General features: G+C 43.0%; 1 protein-coding gene across 9 annotated transcripts; it reads left to right on the top strand.

The window, feature by feature from the left end:
* On the top strand, nucleotides 1-24,631 carry THNSL2 (threonine synthase like 2). 9 transcript variants are annotated; one of them, XM_045835242.1, is made up of 10 exons: nucleotides 20-277; nucleotides 1,735-1,784; nucleotides 2,989-3,223; nucleotides 4,634-4,828; nucleotides 5,251-5,403; nucleotides 8,288-8,518; nucleotides 11,471-11,619; nucleotides 11,717-11,842; nucleotides 22,238-22,389; nucleotides 22,815-24,631. In XM_045835242.1, exons 3-10 carry the CDS (start codon nucleotides 3,001-3,003, stop codon nucleotides 23,038-23,040), a joined length of 1,455 nt encoding a protein of 484 aa, XP_045691198.1. In that variant the 5' UTR covers nucleotides 20-277; nucleotides 1,735-1,784; nucleotides 2,989-3,000; the 3' UTR covers nucleotides 23,041-24,631. The 9 variants fall into 9 exon arrangements, with proteins under 9 accessions (XP_045691200.1, XP_045691198.1, XP_045691203.1 ...); XM_045835243.1 differs by having other exon boundaries at nucleotides 24-126; XM_045835245.1 differs by having other exon boundaries at nucleotides 41-126; nucleotides 1,739-1,784.
* Nucleotides 24,632-27,317: the final 2,686 nt, after the last annotated feature.

Here is a 27,317-nt window from a genome sequence, read left to right as displayed (position 1 = left end):
GTGCAGTGCGCATGTTCAGCAGCTGGGCAGCAATGCAAACTCTGCGCACCCTTGACCCGTAATCACGCGCGATCCGGGCAGGCAACCGTCTGCCTGCAATCTCAGGCCACCACCGATCCCTGCCGGGTAGGGGTCCCCACTCGCGGCAGAGACCACACCACCCTACTCGAGCCTGCCGGCTCCTCGGCGGCCTTGTTCTCCTACGTACGCCCAGAGTCCCCTCCTTACGTTCTTCCTGGCGGGTGGCGCGTCGTCCTGGGAAAGTCCGTTTTTATCGGTATTTCTAATTTCTTAAACTTCTTGAACTCTTTGAGGTTTCTTTTAACCCTGACTTCGGCGGGACTGTGTTGGCTCCCGCTGCTTTCTGTAACTAACCTCTGGTTCAGGCGCTGCAACTTGCTGGAACCTGGGAACGCTGAGGGTTTCCGATTCTTTGCACCAAGTGCAGGGTTTCTGCGGTGTTTTCAGAGGGTGAGAATGGAGCCCTGACTTGCAGACCTGTTCAGAACCTTCTAGGCTCAGGGCCTGGTTAGCGACCAGTGACCCTAAAGAGGCAGATGCATGCCTGGGGCCTACAGGGGCCTCCACTCCCAGGGACACAGTCTGTGACCTGCCCCCAGTGGCCAGGGGTTCTGCTGCTGGGGTCCGAGACTCTGCCCTGCCCCACCCATTCTCCGAGAAATCTGTCCACCTTTCAGGAGCCTTTCCTCAAAGCGTTCCCAGCCTTGGGGCAGTCTCCTGTTTCCTGTGTTATTCATCAGGTTATTGATCATTGTTTCCTATCCATCTCTGTTCTGAAATAGGATGCAAAATGAGTCACAAGGGTAAATTACAAAATATTTTACAGGTCACTTAGTCCAGTCCCCATACAAAATTGCTTCACTTTCTTCCTCAACTTCACCTCCTGTGGCAGCTACTTCTATTTCTGGGCTTCTGTGTTTGGTTTATGTTACGTTGAACCCAACAACATGTATTCTCTGTAGTTTTGCCCTCGTGGCCTGAGAGTGCTGGCCCGTAGGGTCACTGGACAGAATAGGAGCAGACTTTCCCAGGCAAAGATCGTCACCTGTGTGCTTATCAGTCCATTTCTTGACACTGATGTGTGCAGAGCCTGCTGGCCAGCCCTCTCCTTTGCTCCTAGGTGTTTGCCTGCATCCTTCATGAAATGCAGAGCCCAGAGTAGAGCCCAGTAGCCCAGATATGATGTAGTCCACGCTGTCAGGGAAGGGCATTCCATAGATACTTTCTGTCTGTCCTTATAGCCCTGCTTGCCCCCACCCCTGCCCCTTCCCCTACCCTTGGCCTGCGGCAGTTTCTTTAGCAGTTCAGTTGCATCCTTTCCTCTAGTCTGGTCCTATGAAGTGTCTGGGCAGGATCTCCCTCTTGTTACTCTAGGGTCTTGGGTAGTTGGCATTGACTCTAACACTTGCCACAGAGTTTCAAAAATTCCTTTCCTTACTGAAGGTTCTGCTAGCCCCCAGAACCCTTACCTTGGTTCTGTTTTGTGAAACACTGGGCCTTCTTTGCTTCACTGCTGCAGTTGACTTTTGGAGTTACCCTGATTCCATTTCTTTGACATGCATCCCCATACCATATGTCCCAGTTTGCCTGAGACAGTCTGGGCTTATGCCCTTTGCCTCAGCATAAGAGTACCCACTTTCACTTTCAAAGGATTCATTGTTTGGATGATTAAACTTGTCTCTGTCTCTAAGTTGGATTCATTTGAATTTGAAGGCAGCAGGTAGCACCCAGAAGCCCTCACAGGACTGGCACAGGACTCAGAGGTAACATCCACAGTCCAGAGAACTGGGGTTCCTCCAGGTCAATGCTAGCTCATACCTTTTCTTATACATGGGAAGCTTCAGATGGCTTTGCCCCTAGAGGGAAGGGGTTCCATTCCCCTCTGGCCCTGGCACAGAAATGAGTCCAAGCTGGTCCTGAGACCTGCTGTGTATCTAGTGAAATTCATTCCTGGAGGTTCTGTGGCTTTAAAATCACAGCCTCAGAATTTATAGCCATGACCCAGAGCAATATGTTCAGAGCTCAAGCCCAGCTTCTTGACATGGCTCCTGGCTCCTGAAAGTCCAGCTGCTGCGGCACTGTGACCCAAGTTAGGCCTGAGGGGCTTGGGACAGCCTCCAGCCTGCCCTAGGCAGAGGCCTCTGGGAACACACAGGCCCAGTCAGCATGGCTAAAGTGTATTGAAGGCAGCATCTCAGCACTTCTAACTACTCTTCTAGGATTAGGCTGAAGTAAGGCACTGGTTTTCAACTAGGATGACCTACTCTCCCAGTTTGCCTGGTACTAAGGAGTTACCTGAAACATACAACTCTCGGTTTTAAAGTTAGGAAAGTCCCAGGAAGAGTGGGATGGGTTAGCCATCGTATTCTTAACCCTGGCTGCCCATTAGCCTCACATAAAGAGCCTCTCATTTAGAGATTCTAATTTAATTGACTGAGGTAGGGTCCTAAGCAGACATTTTTTAAAGCTCCCAAGTGGATTCTAACAAACTTACAGAGTTGCAAACCACTAGTTTATAGGCCACATGGCTAAGTAACCATTGAAGTTGGTGATTTTTCAGCTGAAGTGGCACATACTTCTCTCTAAAGTGTATATGACCAAGTGTGGTGGTATTCTTATCCAAAGGGTTATCAAAATGACAATTATTCTCATTGCTATTATCTTTCTGCACCCAAGACCTTCCTTACCAGCAAGGACCAAGCTGTCTTTCCTGACATGGTCTGGTACCCCTTCTTCCAAGGTAATAAGTCAGTTAAATTGCTTCATTTTGACTGGATGGTTATGATTTGCTTAATCCCAAATGAAGCTGGCATAAGACTTGAGGAAAGGCTCTAGTATTCTGGTCTGGGACACTCACCCCAATGAGTGGTGACCCAAGAGCTAGCTGAGGGAGCTGTGTACACTTCAGCTTTGCCCCTGGGGTGCTGGAGAAAAAGACCAGGTGCCTCTTGACTGTCCACTCTACAGGCTCTAAGGATCATGTGGTATGTCAGCACCAGGGGGATGGCCCCACATGTTGACTTTGAGGGGGCCCTGTTCTCTGGCTATGCACCTGATGGGGGCCTCTTCATGCCTGAGAAACTCCCCCAGCTGGACAGGGAGACCCTGCGTCGGTGGAGTGCACTCTCCTACCCCAGCCTGGTGACGGAGCTGTGCGCCCTCTTCATTGGTCCTGAGCTCATTCCCAGAGATGACTTAAATGGTGAGCATCCATCCCAGTGCCACTTTCCCACCCCTGCCAGCTCAACCCCCAGAGAGCTAAAAATCTGTCACTTCCTTCATAGGAGATCTTTAGTCACAGTTCCTAAAATTTAGTGTGTTTTTTTTCAGATGCTAGAATTCCAGAGTTGGAAGTATCCCAAAAGAATTCATCTATTCTAGCTCCTCTCACCAACCAAAATGACCTGTGGAAAAATTTTTTTACATTTATGTATTTATTTATTTTAATCCTCACCCAAGGATATGTTTATTGATTTTAGAAAGAGAGGAAAGGAGGTAGAAAGAGAGAGAAACATTGATGTGTGAGTGGAACATCAGTTACCTCCCATATACACCCTGACCCAGGGTTGAACCTGCAGCCCTTTGCAGTACAGGATGCCTCTCTAACCAACTGAGCCACCTGGCCAGGGCTACTTTAGTTTATTTTTAAAACACCTTTTCAAGACTAATAGCTTGAATGTTGGGATTTTTCTTTCCTGTATATAAGGCACACAGATCTGCAGATTGCTGTCTTATTTCCTTGGTGATTCCAGAAGGGATTTTGCATGTCCTGGACTTGCTAGTCTCCAACTATAATGTGCCTATGGATTCCCCTCAGAGATCTCATTAAAATGCAGACTCTGATTGCGCAGATCTAGAGTAAGCCTGAGAATCCTGTGTTCCTAGCAAGTGTCCAGCTGAGTCTGCTGCTGTTCCAGGGACCAGATATGTGATATCCATAACATAATAATGAGAGTTTGGGGCTGGGAAGAGAAGAAGACCACTCAAAATGTTGTCTGGTGACCAGCACTGATGACATTGCCTAGACACTTATTAGCCTTCTCAGATTCCTTCAGACCTACTGAACCAGAGTCTGCATTTTAAGATCCCAGGTGATTGATTGGCTTGCCAATTAAAGTTTGCACAGTGTTCCACACTACCCTGCTTTGGGTAGGGTTGTATGCAAACCCTCCAAAGGTTCTGGCATCACAGGTATGAAATTAGTAACACAGCAAACAAACAAACAGTATCCTCTTTTTAGGAAGAAAAATTAGAAGAGATAAACATTGATTTGTTTGTCAAATAACTTTAATTGAATCCTCTGTTGGAATACATGCTCACAGAAAGTCCAAATGATGAAGATATTTATAAAATTTTAAAAATGAAAGTCTTACAGTACATTTCTGCTCTTTGGGGAATCACTATGAGGACTCTATCAACAGTTTGGTCCATGTCTTCCCAGAATTTCTGTAATATTATACAATAATATTCATGCATGGTATCATGTAGGATAAAAATTTCTGCTCTTTTTATCCTGTAGCAGAGATAAAATCTTCAAATTCAAAAGTGTAAAGAGACTGAAAGAGAACTGGAGGGGAGACATAATAATGCCCTTCACCTGCTGTGTCCACAGACCTGATCCACCGAGGCTTCAGCAGATTCCGCCACACAGAAGTGGTCCATTTGTCCAGGTTGAGAAACGGGCTGAATGTGTTGGAGCTGTGGCATGGGGCCACATATGCGTTTAAGGACCTGTCCCTGTGCTGCACAGCACAGCTTCTGCAATACTTCCTGGAGAAGAGAAAGAAGCACGTCACTGTGGTTGTAGGTAGGCATCATGGGAGGGAGCACTGGAGCCCCTTAGTGACCCAACTTGCTGGTGCCCACCCACAGCATGTCCTCTACTGATGTCTATCTGGGAGTATGTTCCTGGTTCTTCTAGAGCAGGGTTCTTAACCTTCTCTCATGCTTTGGCCCTTTTAACAGTCTGGTGGAGGCTACAGAATCTTCTAAGAATATTTTTAACTATATAAAATTAATAAGACTATGTGGTTCCAAGTTCACAGATGCCCTGAATTCTATCCATGGGTCTTTTGGTGGTTCATAGGCCCAGATTAAGCACTAGTTTCCTACCCTCAAAGTATTTGATAGTAGATACTGCCTCATTTGGCAACAGTACTTTAGGGACCATTTTTTTCCTTTTCTATCTCCCTTGTTCTAAATGGGCAGTTCTTTTTTCTTCCCATCCAGGAACTTCTGGGGACACAGGGAGTGCTGCCATTGAAAGTGTTCAAGGGGCAAAGAATGTGGACATCATTGTTCTCCTGCCCAAGGGGCACTGCACAAAGATCCAGGAGCTCCAGATGACCACAGTGCTGAAGGAGAATGTCCGTGTGTTTGCAGGTGAGTGCTGGGACAGACTCCAGGGACAGCGTGGCCTGTTAGAAAAGATGGGCTGGGACAAAACTGGTTGCTGACTAGCTGACCATCCCTTCTTCCCTTCCTCCCTTCCTTGAACAGTCATATTTTCAGGTTGGTAATATGCCTTGGCTTAGCTTTGGGCAGATTCTTGACTACACAGGCTAGTAAACTATTAGAGATGACAGATGCATAAACCAACATTGACTGTACAAACTAGGAAGTGCAAGTTTAGAAACATGTACCAAAGAACACCACCTCCGTGTAGTTCAACCTGCCAGTGCCATGTATATATGCAGCAACCCACAGCCATACCCTAAGCTAAGGGACCTGGGATTTTCTCCCCCCAGGGCACTGAAGTTTAGAGGGCAAGAATATGCTACATAATTATTTTAAAAGAATATGTCATTATAGGTTGATAGCTAATGTCCTCCCTTATAGTATGGAAGTAACTAAGCCTATAGTATGGAAAGAACTTGGTTAGCAGGTCTAAGTATTGAAAGTAGGAAGCTCCTCAGTAGACTCATCACTGGTGACACCTTTCTTGGGCCATGTCATGAATTGTAGCATTTTGGGAGAAGCAGAAGACCATTTCCTTTAATGTCAGGCCATCTATTCCAAATGAATTTAATCTTTATGGAGATTAAGAATGGAGAAAGAGGAAGTGAATTTTTATTTTCATCTCTCATATCCTACAAGACTCCAGGTAGCCCCAAGGTAAGGGTCTAGGTGAGGTTTTATGCACTGTGTCCTTGGGTAGGCTGTCCAGGCTGTCCTGGCTTGGTTTGGTCATGTATCTGTGTGGTAAATGTGGCAGAAGACATTCCTTTTATCTCTAAAAGTTATCTCTATAATTCCTTTATAATCTCTAAAGTCTGTTTTTATATAATACTAAGTTGTTAAGGAGAAAAAACTCAGTAAAAACAAACCTTACTCATGGGAATAGGATGAGAATCCTTTGTCTGTTTGTTCAAGATCAAGAATAAAGCCCCCTGTGCTTTTTTCTTCAGCAAGTGCATACACATTTATGGTTTAATTAATATAGGTGTTGCAACATCTCACTCGTTAGTCTTGTTAATTGCCTGTATTTGGCTGCATTTTCCTGCAGTCATTGCAAGGTTTTAATGCACAAGATTCAGGTTCCTGAGGGTCCCTGTTATACCCCAAACTCCAAAATTGCTAATTGTAGAACTAGGACTATCTTTTCTTAGAATTGAAGCAATGAGTAGTTATTTTTTGTACCTCCGTCCTGCCACCTACTCCCCCTCACTTTGTACAGATATTGGAAGGCTTTTACCTGAGGGCATGGGTGGAAGCTTCATTCCTGACCATGAGTTGGAGAATGGTGCCCATTTGCAAAATAATGGCAGAAAAGTGGATGGTGAGGAGTGCAATTTGTCAAAAATGTGTTACTCCTGGATGGAGTCAAAGGGGCATTTCTGTTTTGTACATGTTCAGAGTTTTAAGAAAATAGAGCAACAGAGTTTAAATTAGTTATTGTTTCTTGACATCCCTGTTTAAGTTATTCCTTTCCTTTCTAGGATTTTCTGATTTGGTTTCTGGGAGGATGTGTGTTAGTTTAGGAACAGTGAATATGTATTTTTGCTTAGACCAGTGAGCTCAGGGTATAGGGGTGGGTCACCTGGATTGTTATGTGTTGGACACTGTTTTATAAGTCATTAATTTCCATATATATTGTATGTGTATTGTATTCTTAAGCACATAATAATTGTCACATGCTAGTTATATATTATTTGGTATGGTTTTGGCTGGAAGTAACAGAAAATCCAACTCAAACCAGCTTGAGCAAAAATATTTTCCAGCTTATATAAGTGGAAGTCCAGAGGTGGGGTGGTCTGCTAATTGGTTGATTCAGTGACTCAACAGTACCTTCAGGGACTCAGGTTCTTTGAATTCTCTGTCCTGCTTTCCCCAGTCCTAAGGCCCATTCTTCTTGTGGCCTTTGATGGTTACTTGAGATAACCAAGTCTCTCTCCTCCTGTGACTTTCTCTTAAAAACAGTGAATCTTTTCCTGGAACCACAGCAAACATTCCCTTTGGCATGGTTGTAGAGTTATCCCCCAGACCTTATTGGTTTTGCATAGTGGTGGAGGTAGAATGGATAATAACCTCAGTGTGGCACTTATCCCAATAAATATTACTTCACTGTCCTTCAAGTTAGGATCTAGAGGAGAAATAAACCCAGATCAGATACAAGATCAATATTGGCTTGATTGCTGATTGAGCTGAGTTGAAGGATGCAGCTTGTACTAGTAGCCAATTCACTCACAAATTTACCCAATTCATCTGTACATTAAACTATGTGCATACTTAGCTCAGGGAGATGTCCTGCCTGCACTAGCATACTTACCATGTAGGAACAGAGAGCAGAACCTCCACTCTTGTGATCTAAATGAGTGAAGAAAGGCAGAGCACATGGGACAGTGACTCTCCCCCACTAACTCCTGATAGAGGATGATGGAGTAAAGGATCAACCTCTCACTATCTCACTGTGTGATAAGCCATTCCTTCTTCCCGGAGAGTTGGGGAGGTGGGTATGGAGTAGCAATAGGAATTATTTTTCCAATATCTCAGAAAGTTGGCAGTTTATATCTTATTTTATATAATGGTGAAAACATCATTACTTTTGGAAGAAACATGACTGCAAGAATATGAGACATGGTTTCTGTAGTTGAAGAGCTTTAATTCTGAATATAGAAAGCCAGGCCAAGATACACCAGAGTAAAGAAACCAAGGCTGAACCAAAGTCTCAGATGGATAGGCTTAGCCTGGAGAGCCTTGCTATGGCAAGTGTTGACTGCCTGGGATTCTTTGTGCTGCTAATAGCTGCTTTCTTCTCTCCTGACAGTGGAGGGAAACAGCGATGAACTTGACAAGCCAATCAAGGCTGTGTTTGAGGATGTGGCTTTTGTCAAGAAGCATAATCTGATGAGTCTGAATTCAATCAACTGGTCCCGGGTCCTTGTGCAAATGGCTCACCACTTCTTTGCTTACTTCCGGTGTGTGCCGTCCCTAGATGTGCACCCACTGCCTCCTGTGGAAGTGGTTGTGCCAACAGGGGCCGCTGGTAACCTTGCAGGTAAGGAGACCCATGGGAGGAAATGGGCTTTCTAGAAAAACATCTGTGGCTCTGATTCTTGCAGCTGCCCCTTGCCTGTAACTGTGAGGAGAAAGATTGAGTTGTAGCTCTGAAGGTGATGGGAAATTATGCAGAAGAAGCTCCCAAAAACTTCTCCCTAATACTCTTGGGGGACATCTAGCCTCTTGCTGCAGGGGGAGACATCCTCTGGCCAGCAGACCTGATGCTCTAGCTTGGCAGAGTGTGGAGAGATGAAGTGGGGGTTCAGCTGCTCTGCTTGGCTGGCAGTGCCTTCTTCCAGAAATACGGACTTTACTCCTAGCCACAACCAGCTGCCTGCAATGAGGGCAGCAGCACAGCGGGCAGTGTGTTTGCACTCCTAGAACATGATTGAGGCCTGCACAGTAGAAGAAGCCCTGGACATCAGGTCCTGTCCCATTCCAGCCTCTACTAGTGGAACAGTATGGGTGGCCCCTGAGGCTCTGGCCCTCAGGTGTAAAGCGGCAATGTGTCACTTATAGTTCTCAGGACTGCTGTGAGGTATAGATAAGATTATTTTGTTTGCGTATGACCTTTGTATAGCTGCATGATATTACAATCATTTTCTATAATAATAATAATAATAATAATAATAATAATAATTAACATTTATTAAGTACTAACTATACAGGCATTGCTCTAAGTGCTTTTCTGTATTAAATCATTTAATTCTCATATGTCCTATTAGAAGGGAAATACTATTATTTCCATTTTAGAATGAGGAAACTGAGGCACAGAGAAGTTAGTTGGCCTGTCCCTGTGTCCACACTGGTCAGTGGCAGAGCCAGAATTCCAGCCAGTGGGCTGCTCCAGAGCCTTTATCCTCACCTGCTTACAAAGCTGCCTCCTAAAGCGAATGCCTGTTCCTGGGGGTTCTGTCAGTGGGTATCAATGGGGTGGCGTAGGTGAGGCCATGCAGGCATCTCAGTGGTCAAGAGTCTTCCTGAGTCCTTCTACAGTTACACAAGGATGACTCTGCCTTCTTCATCACCCATAGAGTGAAGCCCACTATGTTCCCCATTAGCCACACCCTCCAGCAAACGATGCCATCTAGACCCATGCAGGCTGAACATGTCCCAGTGCTGAGCACAGTGCCTGACATAAAAGAAACATTAGCAGAGGGGGGTTTTAACTCTTCCTGCTCCATAAGGAACTAGCTGTTTGTCCTTAAGCCCCTTGATCCACATGAGCCTCCATTTCTCTTCTTTCATAGAAAGATATCATAACATTTTCATGAGGATCAAATGAAATAAGAATGTGAAAGTGCTTTGCAAATTTAAGAGTGATATTGGGGTGGTATGGTTATCCTAACATCTCTTAACTACTCACCAGAGATAAACCATTCATGGAATTATATGGGGTGAGCAAAAGTAAGTTTACCGTTGGAATACAAATGAATAATACAATAATTAATAAATAATAATGCAAGAATAAACTTTCAGGCTCACAACTATAAACCTACTTTTGCCCACTGTGTCTAAAATCTTCCTAAGCCTTGTTACCGTTCTGCGCTGTCCACCTCTCAGGTGAGGAGGAGCTCCTTGTTTGCCCAGTCTGAAGGTGCTATTCAAGGAGGCTGAGTAAGAGGACCAGTGCGTGTGTCTGGACTAAGACCTCATTTGAAACTGCACTCTGCTACTTAGCAGGCTTTGCATGGATCATTTAAACTTCCCAGAACCGCCATTTTCTCTTCTGCAAATGGCAGCAGGCATGTGTGTCAGTACCTGGTGGGGCAGGGGTGTGGAAAACAGTATCAGGGCATGGTAACATTCCCTTCCTCCTCTCCCCTTCTCTGTTTTTGGTAATAGCTTATTTGATTCATATACCGTACAACTCATCAATTTAAAGTACGTAATTCAATAGTTTTTAGTATATTCAAAGATTTGTACAATCATTACTACAATCAATTTTAGAGCATTTTTATCACCCTAAAAGGAAACCCTGTTCCCATTAACAGTCACCCCACACCCCCTCATTCCCCCAGTTCTAGATTTTATCTTTTTTGCCTCTACAGATTTGCCTCTTCTACAAATTTTATATAAATGGAATAATACAATATATGGCTTTTTATGTCTGGCTTCTTCCACTCAGTATAATGTCTCCAAGGTTCATCTGTGTTTTTACATTGATCAGTACTTCTTTCCTTTTCATGTCTAAATAATATTCCATTGTATGGATAGACCACAATTTGCTTATCCATTTATTAGTCAATAGACGTTTGGATTATTTCAGTTTTTAGCTATTATGAATAATGCTACTATGAACATTTGTATATATGTTTTTATATGAACCTGTTTTTAGTTATCTTAAGTGTATATACCTAGGAGTGAATTTCTGGGTCATATGGTAACTCAGTGCTTGACTTCTTGAGAAACTGCCAGACTGTTTTCCAAAGTGGCTGCACCATTTCACATTCCCACCAACAGTGTATGAGGGTTCTGATTAATTCACATCCTAAGATATGGTATTATCTGTCTTTTTATTCTAGCCATCCTACTGGGATGTCCCTACTGGGACAAACAATGACAAATTTGTCACTGAGGCTGGTTTATATTTTCCTGATGACTAATGATGTTAGGTTACTTTTCATGTGTTCATTTTCCATTTGTATGTCTTTGGAGAAATGTCTGCTTAAGTCCTTTGCCTATTTTTAAATTGGGTTATTTGTATTTTTATTATTGGGTTATAAGAGCTCTATATATATTCCAGATATAAGTCTCTTATCAGATGTATGATTGGCAAATAGTTTTTCCCATTCTTTGGGTTGCTTTTTAATTTTCTTGATGGTGTCCTTTGAAGCACAAAATCTTCAAAAACACAGAAGTTTTAAAATTTTCATGAAGTCCAATTTATCTGTTTTTTTTTTCTTTTGTCTGTGCCTAAGAAACCATTGTTCTTCTCTCTCGTCTTAAGCTGGGTGCATTGCTCAGAGGATGGGCCTGCCCATCCGCCTGGTTACAGCAGTGAATTGCAATGATATCATCCATAGGACTGTCCAGCAAGGAGACTTCTCTCTGTCTGAGACCATCAAACCAACCTTAGCATCAGCTATGGACATTCAGGTGGGACCTGTTGGGAGGTGTGCAGTTCTGGCCAGCTGTTGGTTGCGTAGGAATGGACAAGGGTTGAGATCAGAGTGCCTCCTGCCTTTCTGTGCAGGTGCCCTACAACATGGAGAGGATTTTCTGGCTGCTATCTGACTGCAACAGTCAGGTGACAAGAGCCCTCATGGAGCAGTTTGAAAGGACCCAAAGTGTGCATCTATCTAAGGAACTGCAAAGCAAGGTCAGTTACCACCCACATACCACAGAGAAAGAAAGGATGCAGCTCTAAGATACAACCAGATTTCCAGTTTGAAAATCTGTTCAAGGGATAGAGACACCTGTTTCTTGAGTACATGCTCTGAACCTAGAACCTTTCCAGTCACTTTGTTGAATGAGGTGAGCAAGTAGAGAGTACTGGCTTAGAGTCAGATGGGCTCAATTCCAAGCTAGCTGTGAGACCTTGGACTAGTTTCTTAAACTTGGTGCCTCAATTTCCTCATCTGTAAAATAAGGATAATAAGAATGCCTATCTCATAGCCTTGTTGAAGATTTAAGTCAAATAATACCCATTAAGTACTTTGCGGGTTTTTTTGTTTTTTTTTTTTTAGATTCTTTAATCATTGTTCAAATACAGTTTTCTCCTTTTTACTCCCAATCCAGTCCCCCCTCCCACCCTCCCCAGTTCCCTCCCATTACCACCCTCCCCTTAGTTTATGACCATGTGTCCTTTAAGTTTGTTCCTGTGAACCCTTCCCACTGTCCCCTTAAATTCCCTCTACCCTCTTCTGTGGGCACTGTCAGCCTGGCCTATATTTGAGTGTCTTTTACTATATTTTGCTTGTTTCTTTGTTTTGTTATTTAGGTTCCTGTTAAAGGTGAGATCATATGGTATTTGTCTTTCACTGCCTGGCTTGTTTCGCTTAGCATAATGTTTTCCAGCTCCATCCACACTGTTGCAAAGGGTAGGAGCTCCTTCTTTCTTTCTGCTGCATAGAATTCCATTGTGTAAATGTACCATAGTTTTTTCGATCCATTCATTTACTGATGGGCATCTTGGTTGCTTCCAGCATCTAGCTATTGTAAATTGTGCTGCTATGAACATTGGGATGCATAGGTTCTTTTGAATTGGTGTTTTAGTATTCTTAGGATAGAGTCCCAACAGTGGAATTGCAGGGTCAAAAGGCAGATCCATTTTTAGTTTTCTGAGGAAGTTCCATACTGCTTTCCATAGTGGTTGTACCAGTCTGCAGTCCCACCAGCAGTGCACTAGGGATCCCTTTTCTCCACAACCTCTCTCCAACACTTGTTGTTTGTTGCTTTGTTTATGATGGCCATTCTCATTGGTGTGAAGTGGTATCTCATTGTGGTTTTAATTTGCATCTCTCTGATAGCTAGTGATATTGAACATCGTTTCATGTGTCTTTGGATTTTCCGTATGTCCTCCTTGGAGAAGTGTCTGTTCAAGTCCTTTCCCACTTTTTAATTGGATTCCTTCTCTTCTTAGAGTGCAGTCTTGTAAGTTCTTTATATGTTTTGGAGATTAAACCCTTGTCTGAGGTGTCATTGGCAAATATGTTTTCCCATACAGTCGGTTCTCTTTTAATTTTGATACTGTTTTCTTTAGCTGTGCAGAAGCTTTTAATTTTGATGAGGTCCCATTTGTTTATTCTTTCCTTTATGTCCCTTGCTCTAGGGAACAAGTCAGTAAAAAAAGTTTCTTTGTGAAATATCTGAGATTTTCCTACCTACATTCTCCTCTAGGACTTTAATGGTGTCACATTTTATATTTAAGTCTTTTATCCACCTTGAATTTATTTTTGCATATGGTGTAAGTTGGTGCTCGAGTTTCATTTTTTTGCATGTGGCTGTCCAGTTCTCCCAACACCATTTGTTGAAGAGGCTATTTTTACTCCATTTTATATTGCTGCCTCCTTTGTCAAATATTAATTGACCATAGAGACTTGGGCTTATTTCTGGGCTCTCTGTTCTGTTCCATTGGTCTATGTGCCTGTTTTTATGCCAGTACCAGGCTGTTTTGATTACAGTGACCTTGTAGTATAATTTACTGTCAGGTATTGTGATCCCTCCTACTTTACTCTTCTTTCTCAAAATTGCAGCTGCTATTCGGGGTCGTTTATGGTTCCATATACATTTTTGAAGTGTTTATTCTATGTCTGTGAAATATGCCATTGGTACTTTAATAGGAATTGCATTGAATGTGTAAATTGCTTTGGGTAGTATGGACATTTTGATGATATTAATTCTTCCAATCCATGAACACGGTATATGTTTCCATTTGTTTGTGTCTTCCTTGATTTCTTTCTTCAGTGTTGTGTAGTTTTCTGAATACAGGTCTTTTACCTCTTTGGTTAGGTTTATTCCTAGATATTTTATTTTTCTTTTTGCTATTTCAAATGGGATTTTTTTCCTTGATCTCTGTTTCTGCTGTTTCATTGTTGGTGTACAGAAATGCCTTTGATTTCTGGATATTGACTTTGTATTCTGCTGTTTTGCCAAATTCATTTATTAGGTCAAGCAGTTTTTTGGTAGAGTCTATAGGATTTTCTATGTATACTATCATGTCATCTGCAAACAGTGACAGTTTTGTTTCCTCCTTTCCGATTTGAATGCCTTTTATTTCTTTTTCTTGTCTGATTGCTGTGGCTAAAACTTCCAGTACTATATTGAATAGAAGTGGTGAAAGTGGACAGCCTTGTCTGGTTCCTGGTCTTAGTGGAAAAGATTTTAATTTGTGCCCATTGAGTATGATGTTGGCTGAAGGTCTCTCATATATGGCCTTTATTATTTTGAGGAATGCTCCCTCTATTCCCACTTTGCCGAGTGTTTTTATCATAAATGGGTGCTGTACCTTATCAAATGCTTTTTCTGCATCAATTGATATGATCATGTGGTTTTTGTCTTTGCTTTTGTTTATGTGATGTATTACATTAACTGATTTGCAAATATTGAACCAGCCTTGCATCCCTGGAATGAATCCCACTTGGTCATGGTGTATGATCTTTTTAATGTATTGTTGGATGCGGTTTGCCAGTATTTTGTTGAGGATTTTAGCATTAACGTTCATCAGTGATATTGGCCTGAAGTTTTCTTTCTTTGTTGTGTCTTTATTTGGTATTGGAATTAGGATGATGTTGGCCTCATAAAAAGAGTTTGGGAGACTCCCATCTTTTTGGATTTTTCGGAATGGTCTGTGAAGGATGGGGGTTAGCTCTTCCTTAAATGCTTTGTAGAATTCTTCTGTGAAACGATCTGGTCCTGGGCTTTGGTGTGTTGGGAGTTTTTTTGATCACTGCTTCAATTTCTTTTGTTGTTATTGGTCTGTTCAGGCTTTCTGCTTCTTTTTGATTGAGTTTTGGAAGATTATATTTTTCTAGAAATTTGTCCATTTCATCTATGTTTTCAAATTTTTTGGCATACAGTTCTTTGTAGTAATTTCTTACAATCCTTTGTATTTCTGTGGTATCTGTTGTAATCTCTCCTCTTTCATTTCTGATTGTGTTTATTTGGGTCTTCTCTCTTTTTTTTCTTGATGAGTCTGCTTAAAGGCTTGTCGATTTTGTTTATCTTTTCAAAGAACCAGCTCTTGGATTCATTGATCCTTAGAATTGTGCTTTTAGTCTCTATGTGATTTAATTCTGCTCTGATCTTGGTTATTTCCTTCCTTCTGCTTGCTCTGGGCTGCCTTTGTTGTTGTTCCTCAAGTTGTTGTAGACGTAGGGTTAGGTTGTTGGTTTGGAATCTTTCTAACTTTTTTAGGTGGGCCTGTATCGCTATGAACTTCCCTCTCAGGACTGCCTTGGCTGTGTCCCATAAGTTTTGGGTTGTTGTGAGTTCGTTTTCATTTGTTTCCAGAAACCTTTTGATTTCTTCCCTAATATCATTCTTGACCCATTCCTTGTTTAATAGCATGCTATTTAATCTCCATGATTTTGAGTGTTTTGGGTTTTTTTCCTTGGGGTTGGTTTCTAGCTTCAGTTCCTTGTGGTCTGTGAAAATGCTTGGTATGATTTCAATTTTCTTGAAATTCTTGAGGCTTGTTTTGTGTCCTATCATGTGGTCTGCCTTTGAAAATGTTCCGTGTACATTTGAAAAGAATGTATATTTAGCTTCTTTTGGATGGAGGGCTCTGTATATATCAGTAAAGTCCACTTCCTCAAGGGTATTGTTCAATGAGAAAATATCTTTGTTGATACTTTGTTTAGAAGATCTGTCCATTTTTGATAGTGGGGTGTTAAAATCTCCCATTATAATTGTGTTGCTGTCCATATCTTTCTTGAACTCCTCTAAGATTTTCTTTATGTATTTGGGTGCTCCTATGTTGGGTGCATACATATTTACAATATTTATGTCTTCCTGATGGATTCTTTCTTTCAGTATTATGAAATGACCTTCCGGGTCTCTCTTTATGGACCTTTTTTGGAAGTCTGCTTTGTCTGATATGAGTATTGCTACCCCAGCTTTTTTTTCCTGTCCATTTGCATTGAAGATTTGTTTCCAGCCCTTCACTTTCAGCCTGTGCAGGTCTTTTATCCTGAGGTGGGTCTCTTGTAGAGAGCAGATATGTGGGTCATTTTTTCTTATCCATTCAGCTATTCTATGTCTTTTGATTGGAGCACTTAATCCATTTATGTTTAAGGTTATTATTGATAGGTACTTATTCATTGTCTTTATGTACATGTGTTCCTCTCTCTCTCTGTTTTCCTTCCCTTCCTTAAAGCAGTCCTTTTAGAATCTCTTGCAGAGCTGGTTTGGCCAAGGTGTATTCTTTTAGACTTCTTTTGTCTGGGAAGCTTCTTATTTGGCCTTCTATCTTGATCGAGAGCCTTGCTGGATATAGTAGCCTTGGTTGCAGACCTCTGGTTCTCATTATCTGGAGTATTTCTTGCCATTCTCTTCTGGCTTGAAGTGTTTCCATTGAGAAGTCAGCTGTTAGCCTTATTGGGGCTCCCTTGTATGTTACTTCCTGTTTCTCCCTTGCTGCCTTTAAGATTCTCTCTTTGTCTTGAAATTTTGCCATTTTAATTATGATGTGTCTTGAGGTGGGCCTCTTTCGGTTCCTCTTGATTGGGACTCTTTGTGTTTCCTGGATTTGTATGACTTTTTCTCTCATCAAATTAGGGAAGTTCTCCTTCATTACTTGTTCAACTAGGTTTTCGATCCCTTGCTCTTCTTCTTCTTCTGGTATCCCTATTATACGGATATTATTATGTTTCATATTGTGTTGCATTTCTCTTAATCCCTCTTCATTCTTTCTGAGCCTCTTTTCCTTTTCTTGCTCTTTCTGGATGTTGTTTTCTACTTTGTCCTCCAGGTGGCTAATCCAATCTTCTGCTTCATCGATTCTGCTTTTCATTCCTTCTACTGTGTTCTTCAGTTCAGAAATTGTATTCTTCATTTCCTCTTGACCCTTGTTGAGAGTTTCTATTTCCTTTTTCATGTTTATATAGTTTGCAGTGAGATTGATGTAGTTTCCCTCTAATTTCTGAAAGCTCATTGTGAGTTCATTGAACTTCCTGATAATCATTGTTTTGAACTCACTATCTGATAGTTGCGTTGCCTCTATTTCATTTAACATTTTTGGTGAGGCTTCCTCATTTCCCTTCAGTTGGGGGTTGTTTCTTTGTTTTCTCATTGTTCATGAGTTTCTTCTTTTTTCTTCTTGTTTGTTAATTTGAACTGTTCTGATTCCCTGTAATTATGGTGTGAACTTCTGTGATAGAATATTTGTGAGATTCAGTGGTGCAATCTCCTTCGTGTATCCTGATGTTCACAGCTTCCCCCTACTCTTTTTTGTGATCAGTTGGAGGAGTAAGGCAAAATGGTTTAAGACAGCAAGACAGTATACTATGATATTTCCATTAGCAGCCAGTAGAGAAGAGATGGGTTATCCTTTGGCTCCTTATAGTGTTAACCGTGATCCTCCACCCCACTATCCATGTTATAGAAAGGATGGAAAGAAGGTAAGACTCTTATTGGCGTGAGACGATTGTTAGTTGGATCTAGGAAGCTGTGAGGCTGTGGGAGGTCAGATTCTAAGGTAGGATTGGATTAAAGATTAGTATATAGGAGTAGTGAGTAAAAGAATAGAGACAACCCCCCAATAGTATAGTTCAGAAAATTGCAAAGTGGGCTGAGATCAGGTAGAGGTATTGAGAAGCATTTACAATTATATAGACTAGGTCTTACTAACAGTAATAGTAAAGTGACAGTCTTGTGGCAGAATCGATGAGGTCTAGATAACAAGAATAAAGAGTATAGAACCTTGAGAGGTGTATTAATGGAACACAGATGAAGGATAGTAACTTATCAACACCTTGTGACTGAGATACCAGGGGAAACCTATCAAATGACAGTATAACCAGCCAAGCAAAGAAGATTATACAGAGAGAAAAAGAATACCAAAATATTATTACAGTAAAAAATGTTGGAAAAGTGAGAAAAAGATAATACAAATTTACAGTAACTTGCAAGATTAAAAAAAAAGGAAAGAAAAGCAGAAGATGTAGTGCAGGAGAGATAAATTTGGAGTGGAAAGAATAATATTAGGAGGAATGGAAGAGAAACATAAGGGATTGCGAGAGGAAAATAATAAGAATTGAAAAATAAAATGTCACATAAAACAGAAGATAAAATCAATCAACTAACAACAGCCACAAAAACCAAACCAAACAAAACAAAACAAAACAATCAAAAAAACAACCTCTTGTTGGTTTCTAACTGGCCAGACAAGTTTTTCTGATCTTGCTGGCTGAGGGACCTTTGATATGCTTCTGTCTCTCCCAGCCAGATCTCAGCAAGTCTGTCAGGTATCCTGGGCACTCCCGAGCACACTGGCTCTCTGGATCTCACTTCCTCGTTCTTCCGGACTCTGGGGTCCTGCAGGGTTCCAGCTCTATGATCTCAGGAGGCACCCGCGATGTTTTGGGATTCACTGCACCCTCCCTGGGAATCGTAAAAGGGCACGCCCCTCCCCCAAACTTTTGAGATTGGGGTCTAGGATCGCCCTAAGCGCCTCGCCATGACCCTTCCGGGTTCACAGCGAGCGCGAGACAGGCTCCCCGAAGGTGCGTGATCCGAGCCCTTTCCAGGTCCGTGTTCCCCGCCAAACCACACTCTGACCGGTGTTGGCGCCTTTCCTGGCTCCCCCGGTTGGGCTGGCTGGAAATTTCTGAGCCACTACTGTATGAACGCACTAAGCGCCACATCCCTCCCAGGATCACGGGCGCAATTCAGGCTTCCCTATGGGGAGTGAGCCGAGCGCGACCCGGCTCTGTGCTCTCCACCGATCTGCACTTCCACTGGGCTAGGGGTGCGGGCACTCTTCCAGGCTGCCCCTGGTCCTGTCGGCTAGAGGCCCTCACTTCTCCCAGGTCTCTGGGTGGGTGTTTATAGTCCCTGGGCGATTTTTTCCCAGTCCAACTGGCCAATCTGTTCCTTCTAGCAACACATTCTCCCCTGGAGTTGCTCACCCCCATATTCGGGGGAGGGAGCAGTGACTCCCCTCTCCCGGGAGCCCTGAGGCAGACCCCGGAGCACCGGGCCTGGGGACTGCACACCCCTGGTCCCCGCGCTGATCCCTGGGCCCCTTTTGTCCTGAAGCAGTCTCCTTACCATCTGGATTTTCAATGATTGCAATAATTTTTGATGTCCTGCCTTCCAAAGTGATTCGGTAACCTAGTCCACTTGCTCTGTTTCTCCACCGATCCGTGAGTTTCCCTCCTCTTCACGGAAGCCGAGTAAAACGCTTCCTAGAGTATAGCTGCCATCTTCCGTCTACCAGGAGTCAGTTTTGATTGTTGAGATTGTGATCGTGGGGGCACAGGTCAGAGGTGCTGCCAAACGCCCTACACGGCCCAGCACAGCCCCCACAACAAAGACTGATCTGGCTCCAAATGGCACAGTACCGTCCTCCTTCAGCGTTATCCCCACATCCCATCAACCACAGCCTCTGCTGATGCCAATGCCCAGGTGTCTCTGGAGTGTTCCATTAAGTACTTTGTATACTACCAGGCAATATAGGGCTTGATATATTAACTATTGATATTATTATTTTAATTTTTATTGTTGATTTCCAGTCATAGCAACAATTGGAAGTCACTTTGTCCATCTAGTGTGAACAGAGACCATTGTCCTGTTTTGTTTTGTTTTTTTTGAAGGACGTCAAATTTTGTCCCCTCAGAGTGGTAGAAATCTAATTGGGATGGATTGCTTTCATTTTAATGTCACTTGGTGATGGTCACTTATGAAAAAAAAAATAGAATCTTATATCTTGAAGTTGCATTTAATTTTCTCTACCACAGTCCCACCAAGTGTCATCCAGACTGTGTATATCTCTAGGGTCCAGAACTTCATGTCCTCATATTAGCTCTAATCATTACACAGTTCTTTATGTTGCGCTAGAGTCTGCTCCTCCAAGCTTACACACTGGTTCAGTTCAATTCCCATATTTCAAGAGGATCTTTATTTATCCACTAATCCTTCTTAGTTCCTTTAACTGTGTCTTATATGACATAATTTTGAGTGGTTAGTTTCCAGAGCTAGATACAGTTCTCTGGGCTTAGGTACCAACACAGAGCAGAGTGGTCTTTCTGTCCTCTGGAATATGTGCTGCATTGATGTAAACTTTTTTAACCAGCTTAGTCTGCTATAACAAAGTACCATAGACTGGGTGGCTTATAAACAACACAAATTCATTTCTCACAATTATGGATAGAGGCTGGAAGTCTGAGATCAGGGTGTCAGTGTGGATGGGTTCTAGTCAGAGCCTCCTGCCAAGTTGCAGATGGTGGCTTCTCATATCCTTACACAATAGAAAAGAGATTTAGTGAGCTGTCTGGCCTCTTTTTATAAAAACACTAATCCCATTCATGAGGACTCCACCCTTGTGACCTAAATACCTCCTAAAGGCCTCACCTCCTAACATCATCTCATTGGAATTATGGTTTCAAGATATGAAATTTAGGGCAACACACACATTCAGACCATAACACAAGCAAAGATCAACTTAAGTGAACATGTGCACTGAGCGACCATCTCATTCAAAATGACTGAGTGAGCAGAGCAATGAATCTGCATTGAGTTTTGTGTTAAGCTTGAACATTCCTCCATGGAAACTATTCAGATGGTTCAGGACTTAATTGGTTAATGGTTTGTTCTGACCTCCACTTTCTCCTCATGTGAGTAAGGAATTCCATGAAAACAGACACAGAACCCCCCAGCTCTTTGTTCCCCTCCTGGCTTGCTTGTAGGAGACACTTCATCTACTAGAACAGCCTTCATTCAATCATTCATTCATTCATCACATAGATACTATGAGCCAGAAAGTGTGCTAGGCCCTGGAAATAACAATATAAATAAAACACATTCATTGTCCTCCTTGAGCCTTAATGGGGCAGGTAGCTATATAAACAATTTTATAACAACCCCTGGTCTCTATTGACATTGAATATACGGGGTCTTTCCAGAAGATATCTGGCCATGTAATATGAAAAATGAGACATTTATTGAAGATACAACTTACAAGAAACATTGTACACAGGAGAATGGCACCTCAGTTCTCTTCAAAGTAGGCACCTTAGGACCTCACACTTCTTCCAGTTACCATCAGCTGCCCTATCATATTTTCCTGAATCTCATCAACGATCTGAAATCTCTTCCCTTTCAAAGGTGATTTTAATTTTGGGAAAAGCCAGAAGTCACAGTCTTAGAAATTTGGGCTGTAATGAGGCTGAGTCACCTGGGTGATTTGATGTTTTGCCAAGAAACTCTGCACAAGACATGAAGCCACCAATCACTAGGTGCCCATAGCTGCAGCATCTTGAACCATCTGAATAGTTTCCATGGAGGAATGTTCAGGCTTAACACAAAACTCAATGCGGATTCATTGCTCTGCTCACTCAGTCATTTTGAATGAGATGATCACTCAGTGCACATGTTCACTTAATAGCATCTACTGCCCCCACTGACTAGTAGAGTGAAGTCGTCATTGTTCACACGTGTGCATTCCAGTCCACCCTCCTTGGCTGCCATGTTACATCGATATTGTACAAACTGTTCTTGTTATATTAACAATGGATGGACTTTCTCCAGATAGACCTCACATGCAGGGTGTTTGGCATATTGTAGGCATGCAACATATTTTCAGAGAATGATCAAATAAGCCATCTATACTGAGGGGACACAAAGAAGGGAGTTTTTCTGTCCAAGAGCAGTGAGGGGGTTTCCTAGAGCAGCTGCTGCACAAACTTGGTGGGAACTGACAGGAAGGGTTCTCACACCCACAGAAAGAGGACACACCAACAACAAAGCACTGGGAATGTTTGAATGCTCTTAACCTGTAGTTTTGAGGTTGTTGAACCAGACTCTGTATTTGCTGATTTATGAGCCAAATCCTAACTAGATTTATTGACCTGAAAGTCAAAAAAATTCCCCCAAGTTGAGTGAATCAGCTTAGCCACTGGGAAATGTGAGACTTGGCTGAATCTAAGCCATTCAATCTTAACATTTCCCCTGGGTATTGTTTTGTCCTGGCTATGTTATGAAGTGAGTTTTGTTCACCTTTCTCTCTGCTTCCCCCTAACTCTGATGCCACCTCTTTGGCCCTGGGACCTGTCAGCTTTCAGCAGCAGTGACATCTGAGTCAGTGTCAGATGAGACCATCACCCAGACCATGGTCCGCTGCTGGGAAGAGAACCAGTACTTGCTGTGCCCTCACTCAGCAGTGGCTGTGAGCTACCATTACCAGAAGTTGCATAGGCAGCCACCCAGGTATGGCCGTGGACACCTGGGTCACTTGGTAGGGGGGATACTTTGACTTTCAGGGACCCTCTTCCTCAAGCAGGGAAGACAGAAATGTGAACAGATGGCTTCAATAAACATAATAGATGCTCTGTGAAACTGCCCCAAAAACCATGGTCCTAGAAGAGGGTGTGTGATAGATATCCCAGGGAGAGCCCACATGAGAGGCAGCAGCTAAGTTGGGCCTCTAGCAAGAAGCAATTTGCTCAGCAGTCATTGTGGAACTAAGTTTAAGGTACCAAACATCTGTCTTTCTCTTTCTCTTTCTCTTCTGTGCCCCACACTACCATAATCTTCCCTGTTCCTTCTTATCATCCCTCCTTCCCTTTCCCCTTCTGTGCCTGTCCCTCCTTCTATTATCTCCCACCAACTTTTCCACCTGCTCCGCCCCAAAGCACTCCCAGGTGTTGTCTGGCCCCAGCCTCTGCAGCCAAGTTCCAAGAAGCTGTCCTGACTGCTGGGCTGACCCCAGAAATTCCCTCAGAGATCTTAGCCCTGGAGAGAAAGGAGACACGCTGTACCCTAATGAGGAAGAGTGACGACTGGATGCTGACGCTTCGGGACGCAATTGAAGACATGAGCCAGCAGTGGAGGGATCGCTTCCTGAATGCTGCAGAATAGCCAGACTGGAGTTGGCGTCCTTTAGATTTCAGACTCTGGGGTGGGGTGGCAGTGCCCTCTGTGCTACCTTGAGCACCTTCTCCCTGTAAGTGTTGATGTAGGAGGTTCCCAGGAGGCTGTGCAGTGGGGTCTGGAGCCAGTGGCTTTGCTCGGTTCCATGGCTGCTTGCTCTGTGTTCTCACCTGGTGCTGTGGTACCTAGTCACCAGGAAGGCTGGACAGGTGTGCATGGTCACTGGAGGGGCACCCCAACTGCTGGACAGTGCAGGGAGCATCGCTGCTGCATGGGAAAGTTTTAGGACCTGCACAGGAAGAGCTTTGGGTGCAGAGTCAACCTTGGCTCCAGGGTTTAGGACCCCAGACCCTAAAACCTTTGCAGGTGGGGCCCGTACACTCCATTTGCACAGGTCTGAGGCTCACAGTGCCTGAGTCTGTTTATCCAGAGGTCTGGGCCTGTCCTGTAAGAGGCTACTACCCTGTTGAAATGTCAGAATCTGTGGAATACAAGTGCACGTCCAGTATGATGGTGACTCTGTATGGCCTGTGGGCCAGGGACAGTGGCTGCTGAGGGGTGATGGTGATACTATGGTGTGTCCTACATCTACCAGTTGTTTCAGATTGGCCCAGCATTGAGGGGGCAGCAGAGCAGGCAGTGGGGCACAGGTGGTGGTGAACAGAGTTGAGATGTGGGATCACCAGGTCTAGCCATGTGGGAAAGTGTGCTCCTCAAGGTGCGAACTGAGTCAGGTTGCCCTGTTGCTCATATGTTGGTTCACCTGCTCATATATCAGTTTACCAGGACGTGTGACATACCAGCAAGAAGGAGTGATCTCTCTTGACCACGAAATAAAGTCCAGATGCCCACATTTCCATAGGTACCATCAGAATCACAATGCCCCAAGAAATCAAATTGTTCTTTTCTCTGAAAACATGACTCATGCTTCCCCCTCTTCATGCCTCCAAACTTTCACTTGCCTAGGCCAAAGACCCACATACTACTTGCATTTTGGTTCCTGTGTCTTGTTTGCAGTGGGCCCTCATTAGCCCATCTGTAAATAATGATTTTTGTATTTGATTCTGAGGACTTTATTTGCAAATAATTTTCTTCCACAGTGCAATATGATTTATTTTCACAAAGGCATGCTTTCTTGCTCCCACTATTTTTATGTTCTAGCCCTGCATTGTCCAGTTTGGTGGCCATTAGCCATGTGTGACTGTTGAGTATTTGAAATGTGAATGGTATAACTAAGGAACTGAATTTTAAATTTTATTTAATTTTAATTTACATTTAAATTTCAAAACTTACTTGATTGAGTTGTTGGACACCTTTTAAGTGTGGTTGGGAAAATGCTGGTATGTAAATCTACTTTTTCAGCTGTAAATTTTATGAAGTGCATAAAACACAGATAAGTATTCCTAATGAAGTTAGAGAACTAAATTCGAACACTGAGATATGTCATAACTGTAAAATACATATTCAACATTACAGAATTCAAATGGAAAAAATCTAACATATCAAAAATTTTATCTTGAATACTGATGAAGATAATATTTTGGTGTTTTGGGTTAAATAAAATATCAAATTGATTTCATCCGTTTTTTTTTAAAGATTTTTATTTATTTATTTTTAGAGAGGGAAGGGAGGGAGATAGAGAGAGAGAAACATCAATGTGCGGTTGCTGGGGGTCATGGCCTGCAACCCAGGCATGTACCCTGACTGGGAATCGAACCGGCGACACTTTGGTTCGCAGCCCGCGCTCAATCCACTGAGCTACGCCAGCCAGGGCCTAGTTTTCTTTTTTAAAATTATTTTATTGTTGTTCAATTACAGTTGTCTGCATTTACCCACCACTACCCACCCCAACCCAGCCAAACCCACCTCCCTCCTTGCTTCCACCCCGCTCTTGGTTTGCCCATGTGGCCTCTATAGTAGTTCCTGAAAACCCTTCCCCCCATTATCCCCTCCCCCCTCCCCTCTGGTTACTGTCAGATCGTTCTTAATTTCAATGAGACATTCCGTGCAGCAATATCTTCACTGATATGTCCCCTAAAGCAAGGGACATAAAAGAAAGAATAAACAAATGGGACTTCATCAAATTAAAAAGCTTCTGCATGGCTAAAGAAAACAGCATTAAAATGAAAAGAGAACCAACCATATTGGAAAACATATTTGCCAATGATACCTCAGACAAGGGTTTGATATCCAAAATTCATAAAGAACTCATATGACTCCACTCCAGAAAGACAGACAATCTAATTTAAAAATGGTTGAAAGTTGAGGGAGGTGGGTTTGGAGGGAGTGGGGAGGAGGGGCAGGGAGAAAATACAGACAAGTGTAATTGAACAACAATAAAATAATTTTTAAAAAATGAGTAAAAGACTTGAATAGACACTTCTCCAAGCAGGACATACAGAGAGCCCAGAGGCATATGAAAAGATGCTCAGCAACACTAGCCATCAGAGAGATGCAAATTAGAACCACAAGGAGTTACCACTTCACACTGGTGAGAATGGCCATCATAAACAAATCAAAAAAATGTTGGAGAGGATGTAGAGAAAACAGAAACCTAGTGCACTGTTGGTGGGAATGCAGACTGGTGCAGCCACTGTGGAAAACAGTATGGAATTTCCTCAGAAAACTAAAAGTGAAACTGCCTTTTGACCTAGCAATTCCACTGCTGGGATTCTATCCTAAGAACCCTGAAACACCAATCCAAAAGAACCTATGCACCACCATGTTCATAGCAGCACCATTTACAATAGCCAAGTGCTGGAAGCAACCTAAGTGTCCATCAGTAAATGAGTGGATCAAAAAGCTGTGGTTCATTTACACAATGGAATACTATGCAGCAGAAAGAAAGAAGGAGCTCCTATCCTTTGCGACAGCATAGATGGAACTGGAAAGCATTATGCTAAGTGAAATAAACCAGTCTGTGAGAGACAAATTTCATCAGTTTTAATTTGCAAGGATATATATATATATAGCTCACATTGTATTTCTATTAATAGCAGTGATTTAGAGCATAGCCTTGGCTTTGTATACAAATATACACACAGCACATAAGTTGTGGGTTTAGTTATATTACTGGATTGAAATCCTGAGTGAATCGAGGGATGTTTTACACAAACACAAATACATGAATGTCAACACAAACCTCATTCCTGCCCTGGACATGGGGGCCTCTCTGGAAGGCAGGCGAGGTGGGAGCCATGTGGATAGAAATTTGGGGCCAGTAGTAGCAGCTCCCTCATGCTGCTACTACTCTGAGGGCTACTGTTGAAGGACCTAGTGGCTATTTGGCCTTGAGAGTCCCTTTCCCATGACCTGAAGTCTAAAGGAGTTTGTCACCCAGGCTGTTCTCTGTAATATGTCCCCACATCAAAACATCCCAGTCCCACATCTCTGCGGTGCCCAGGGACTGAAGGGAGAGGCCAGGGGCCACCCTCTTACTGGAAAACTTGACCTTGCAGTATGACATTCAGTACAAATGTGATGGAAACACAGCAAGATGGGAAAGAGCATTTCTAAAGGAAAGATTATGATCCTTACAGGCCATAGCACTTGACAGTTGCTGAGATACTTCAACATCTGCAACAACATACATGATAAACCCATTAGGCACAATAAGGCCCAATACTTTGGGGTCATGATACACTTAGACATCCATAAAAGTGTTTTAATTTCTTTTAAAAGAAATGTACAAGTGCCCAGGGCCCACAGAAGTCATAATATAGCAGTGATAGCACCTACTATATTAGTTGAAAAATTACCTAATTTAATCCTGCCAGCAACCTGTGAAGCAGGTGTTAACTATTGTCTGCATTTTAGAGAAGAGGAAATTGAGGTGTTGAGGTGAGGTAACTTGCCAGGGTGACAGCACGAGGGAGCAAAGAGGGTGTTCCTTGAACCTAGGCACGTGACTTCAAATCCAGTGTGTAGCTTTTACACACTATGTCGAATGTATCTGCTCATGTTCTGCTGTGGTCGGCCACTCTCTGTCCTCCAAGCCATGGCCTTGCCTCTGAGCCTCCTTCCCCTCTTTTTTAGGGTGGATGTGGGAGCATGGCTGTGCTTCTGGAGGAAGCCCACCAGGGGCTGCTGCAGCCTGCTTTCTGGGTCTCTGTTACCAGCACTGGCCCTGAACCCCAGGCCCTTTGTGGGTAGGCAGAGCCAGGGGTTCCTTCTCTGCTGTGTATTTCTGAAGGCCTCAGAGGGCAGTGTTGGGGTCACAGGTAACAAAATCCCCTGTCCTCCTGGATGGTTCAGAGTCTGAGTAC

This window comes from Phyllostomus hastatus, unplaced genomic scaffold, assembly GCF_019186645.2.
Source record: "Phyllostomus hastatus isolate PE091 unplaced genomic scaffold, TTU_PhHast_1.1 phas_contig_2, whole genome shotgun sequence".
In the NCBI taxonomy this organism is placed as follows: Eukaryota; Metazoa; Chordata; class Mammalia; order Chiroptera; family Phyllostomidae; genus Phyllostomus; species Phyllostomus hastatus.
Note: the sequence above shows the minus strand (reverse complement) of the source record. Positions and strands in the feature narration are given on the sequence as shown.

Bases quoted from the DNA above. Each gene is read 5' to 3' on its own strand.
- THNSL2 (XM_045835240.1), top strand. From the start codon at position 2,615: ATGACCAAGTGTGGTGGTATTCTTATCCAAAGGGTTATCAAAATGACA. The intron at 3,224-4,633 runs GTGAGCATCCAT...CTGTGTCCACAG, and splicing joins TCCCAGAGATGACTTAAATG to ACCTGATCCACCGAGGCTTC. The intron at 8,519-11,470 runs GTAAGGAGACCC...TCTCGTCTTAAG, and splicing joins GGCCGCTGGTAACCTTGCAG to CTGGGTGCATTGCTCAGAGG.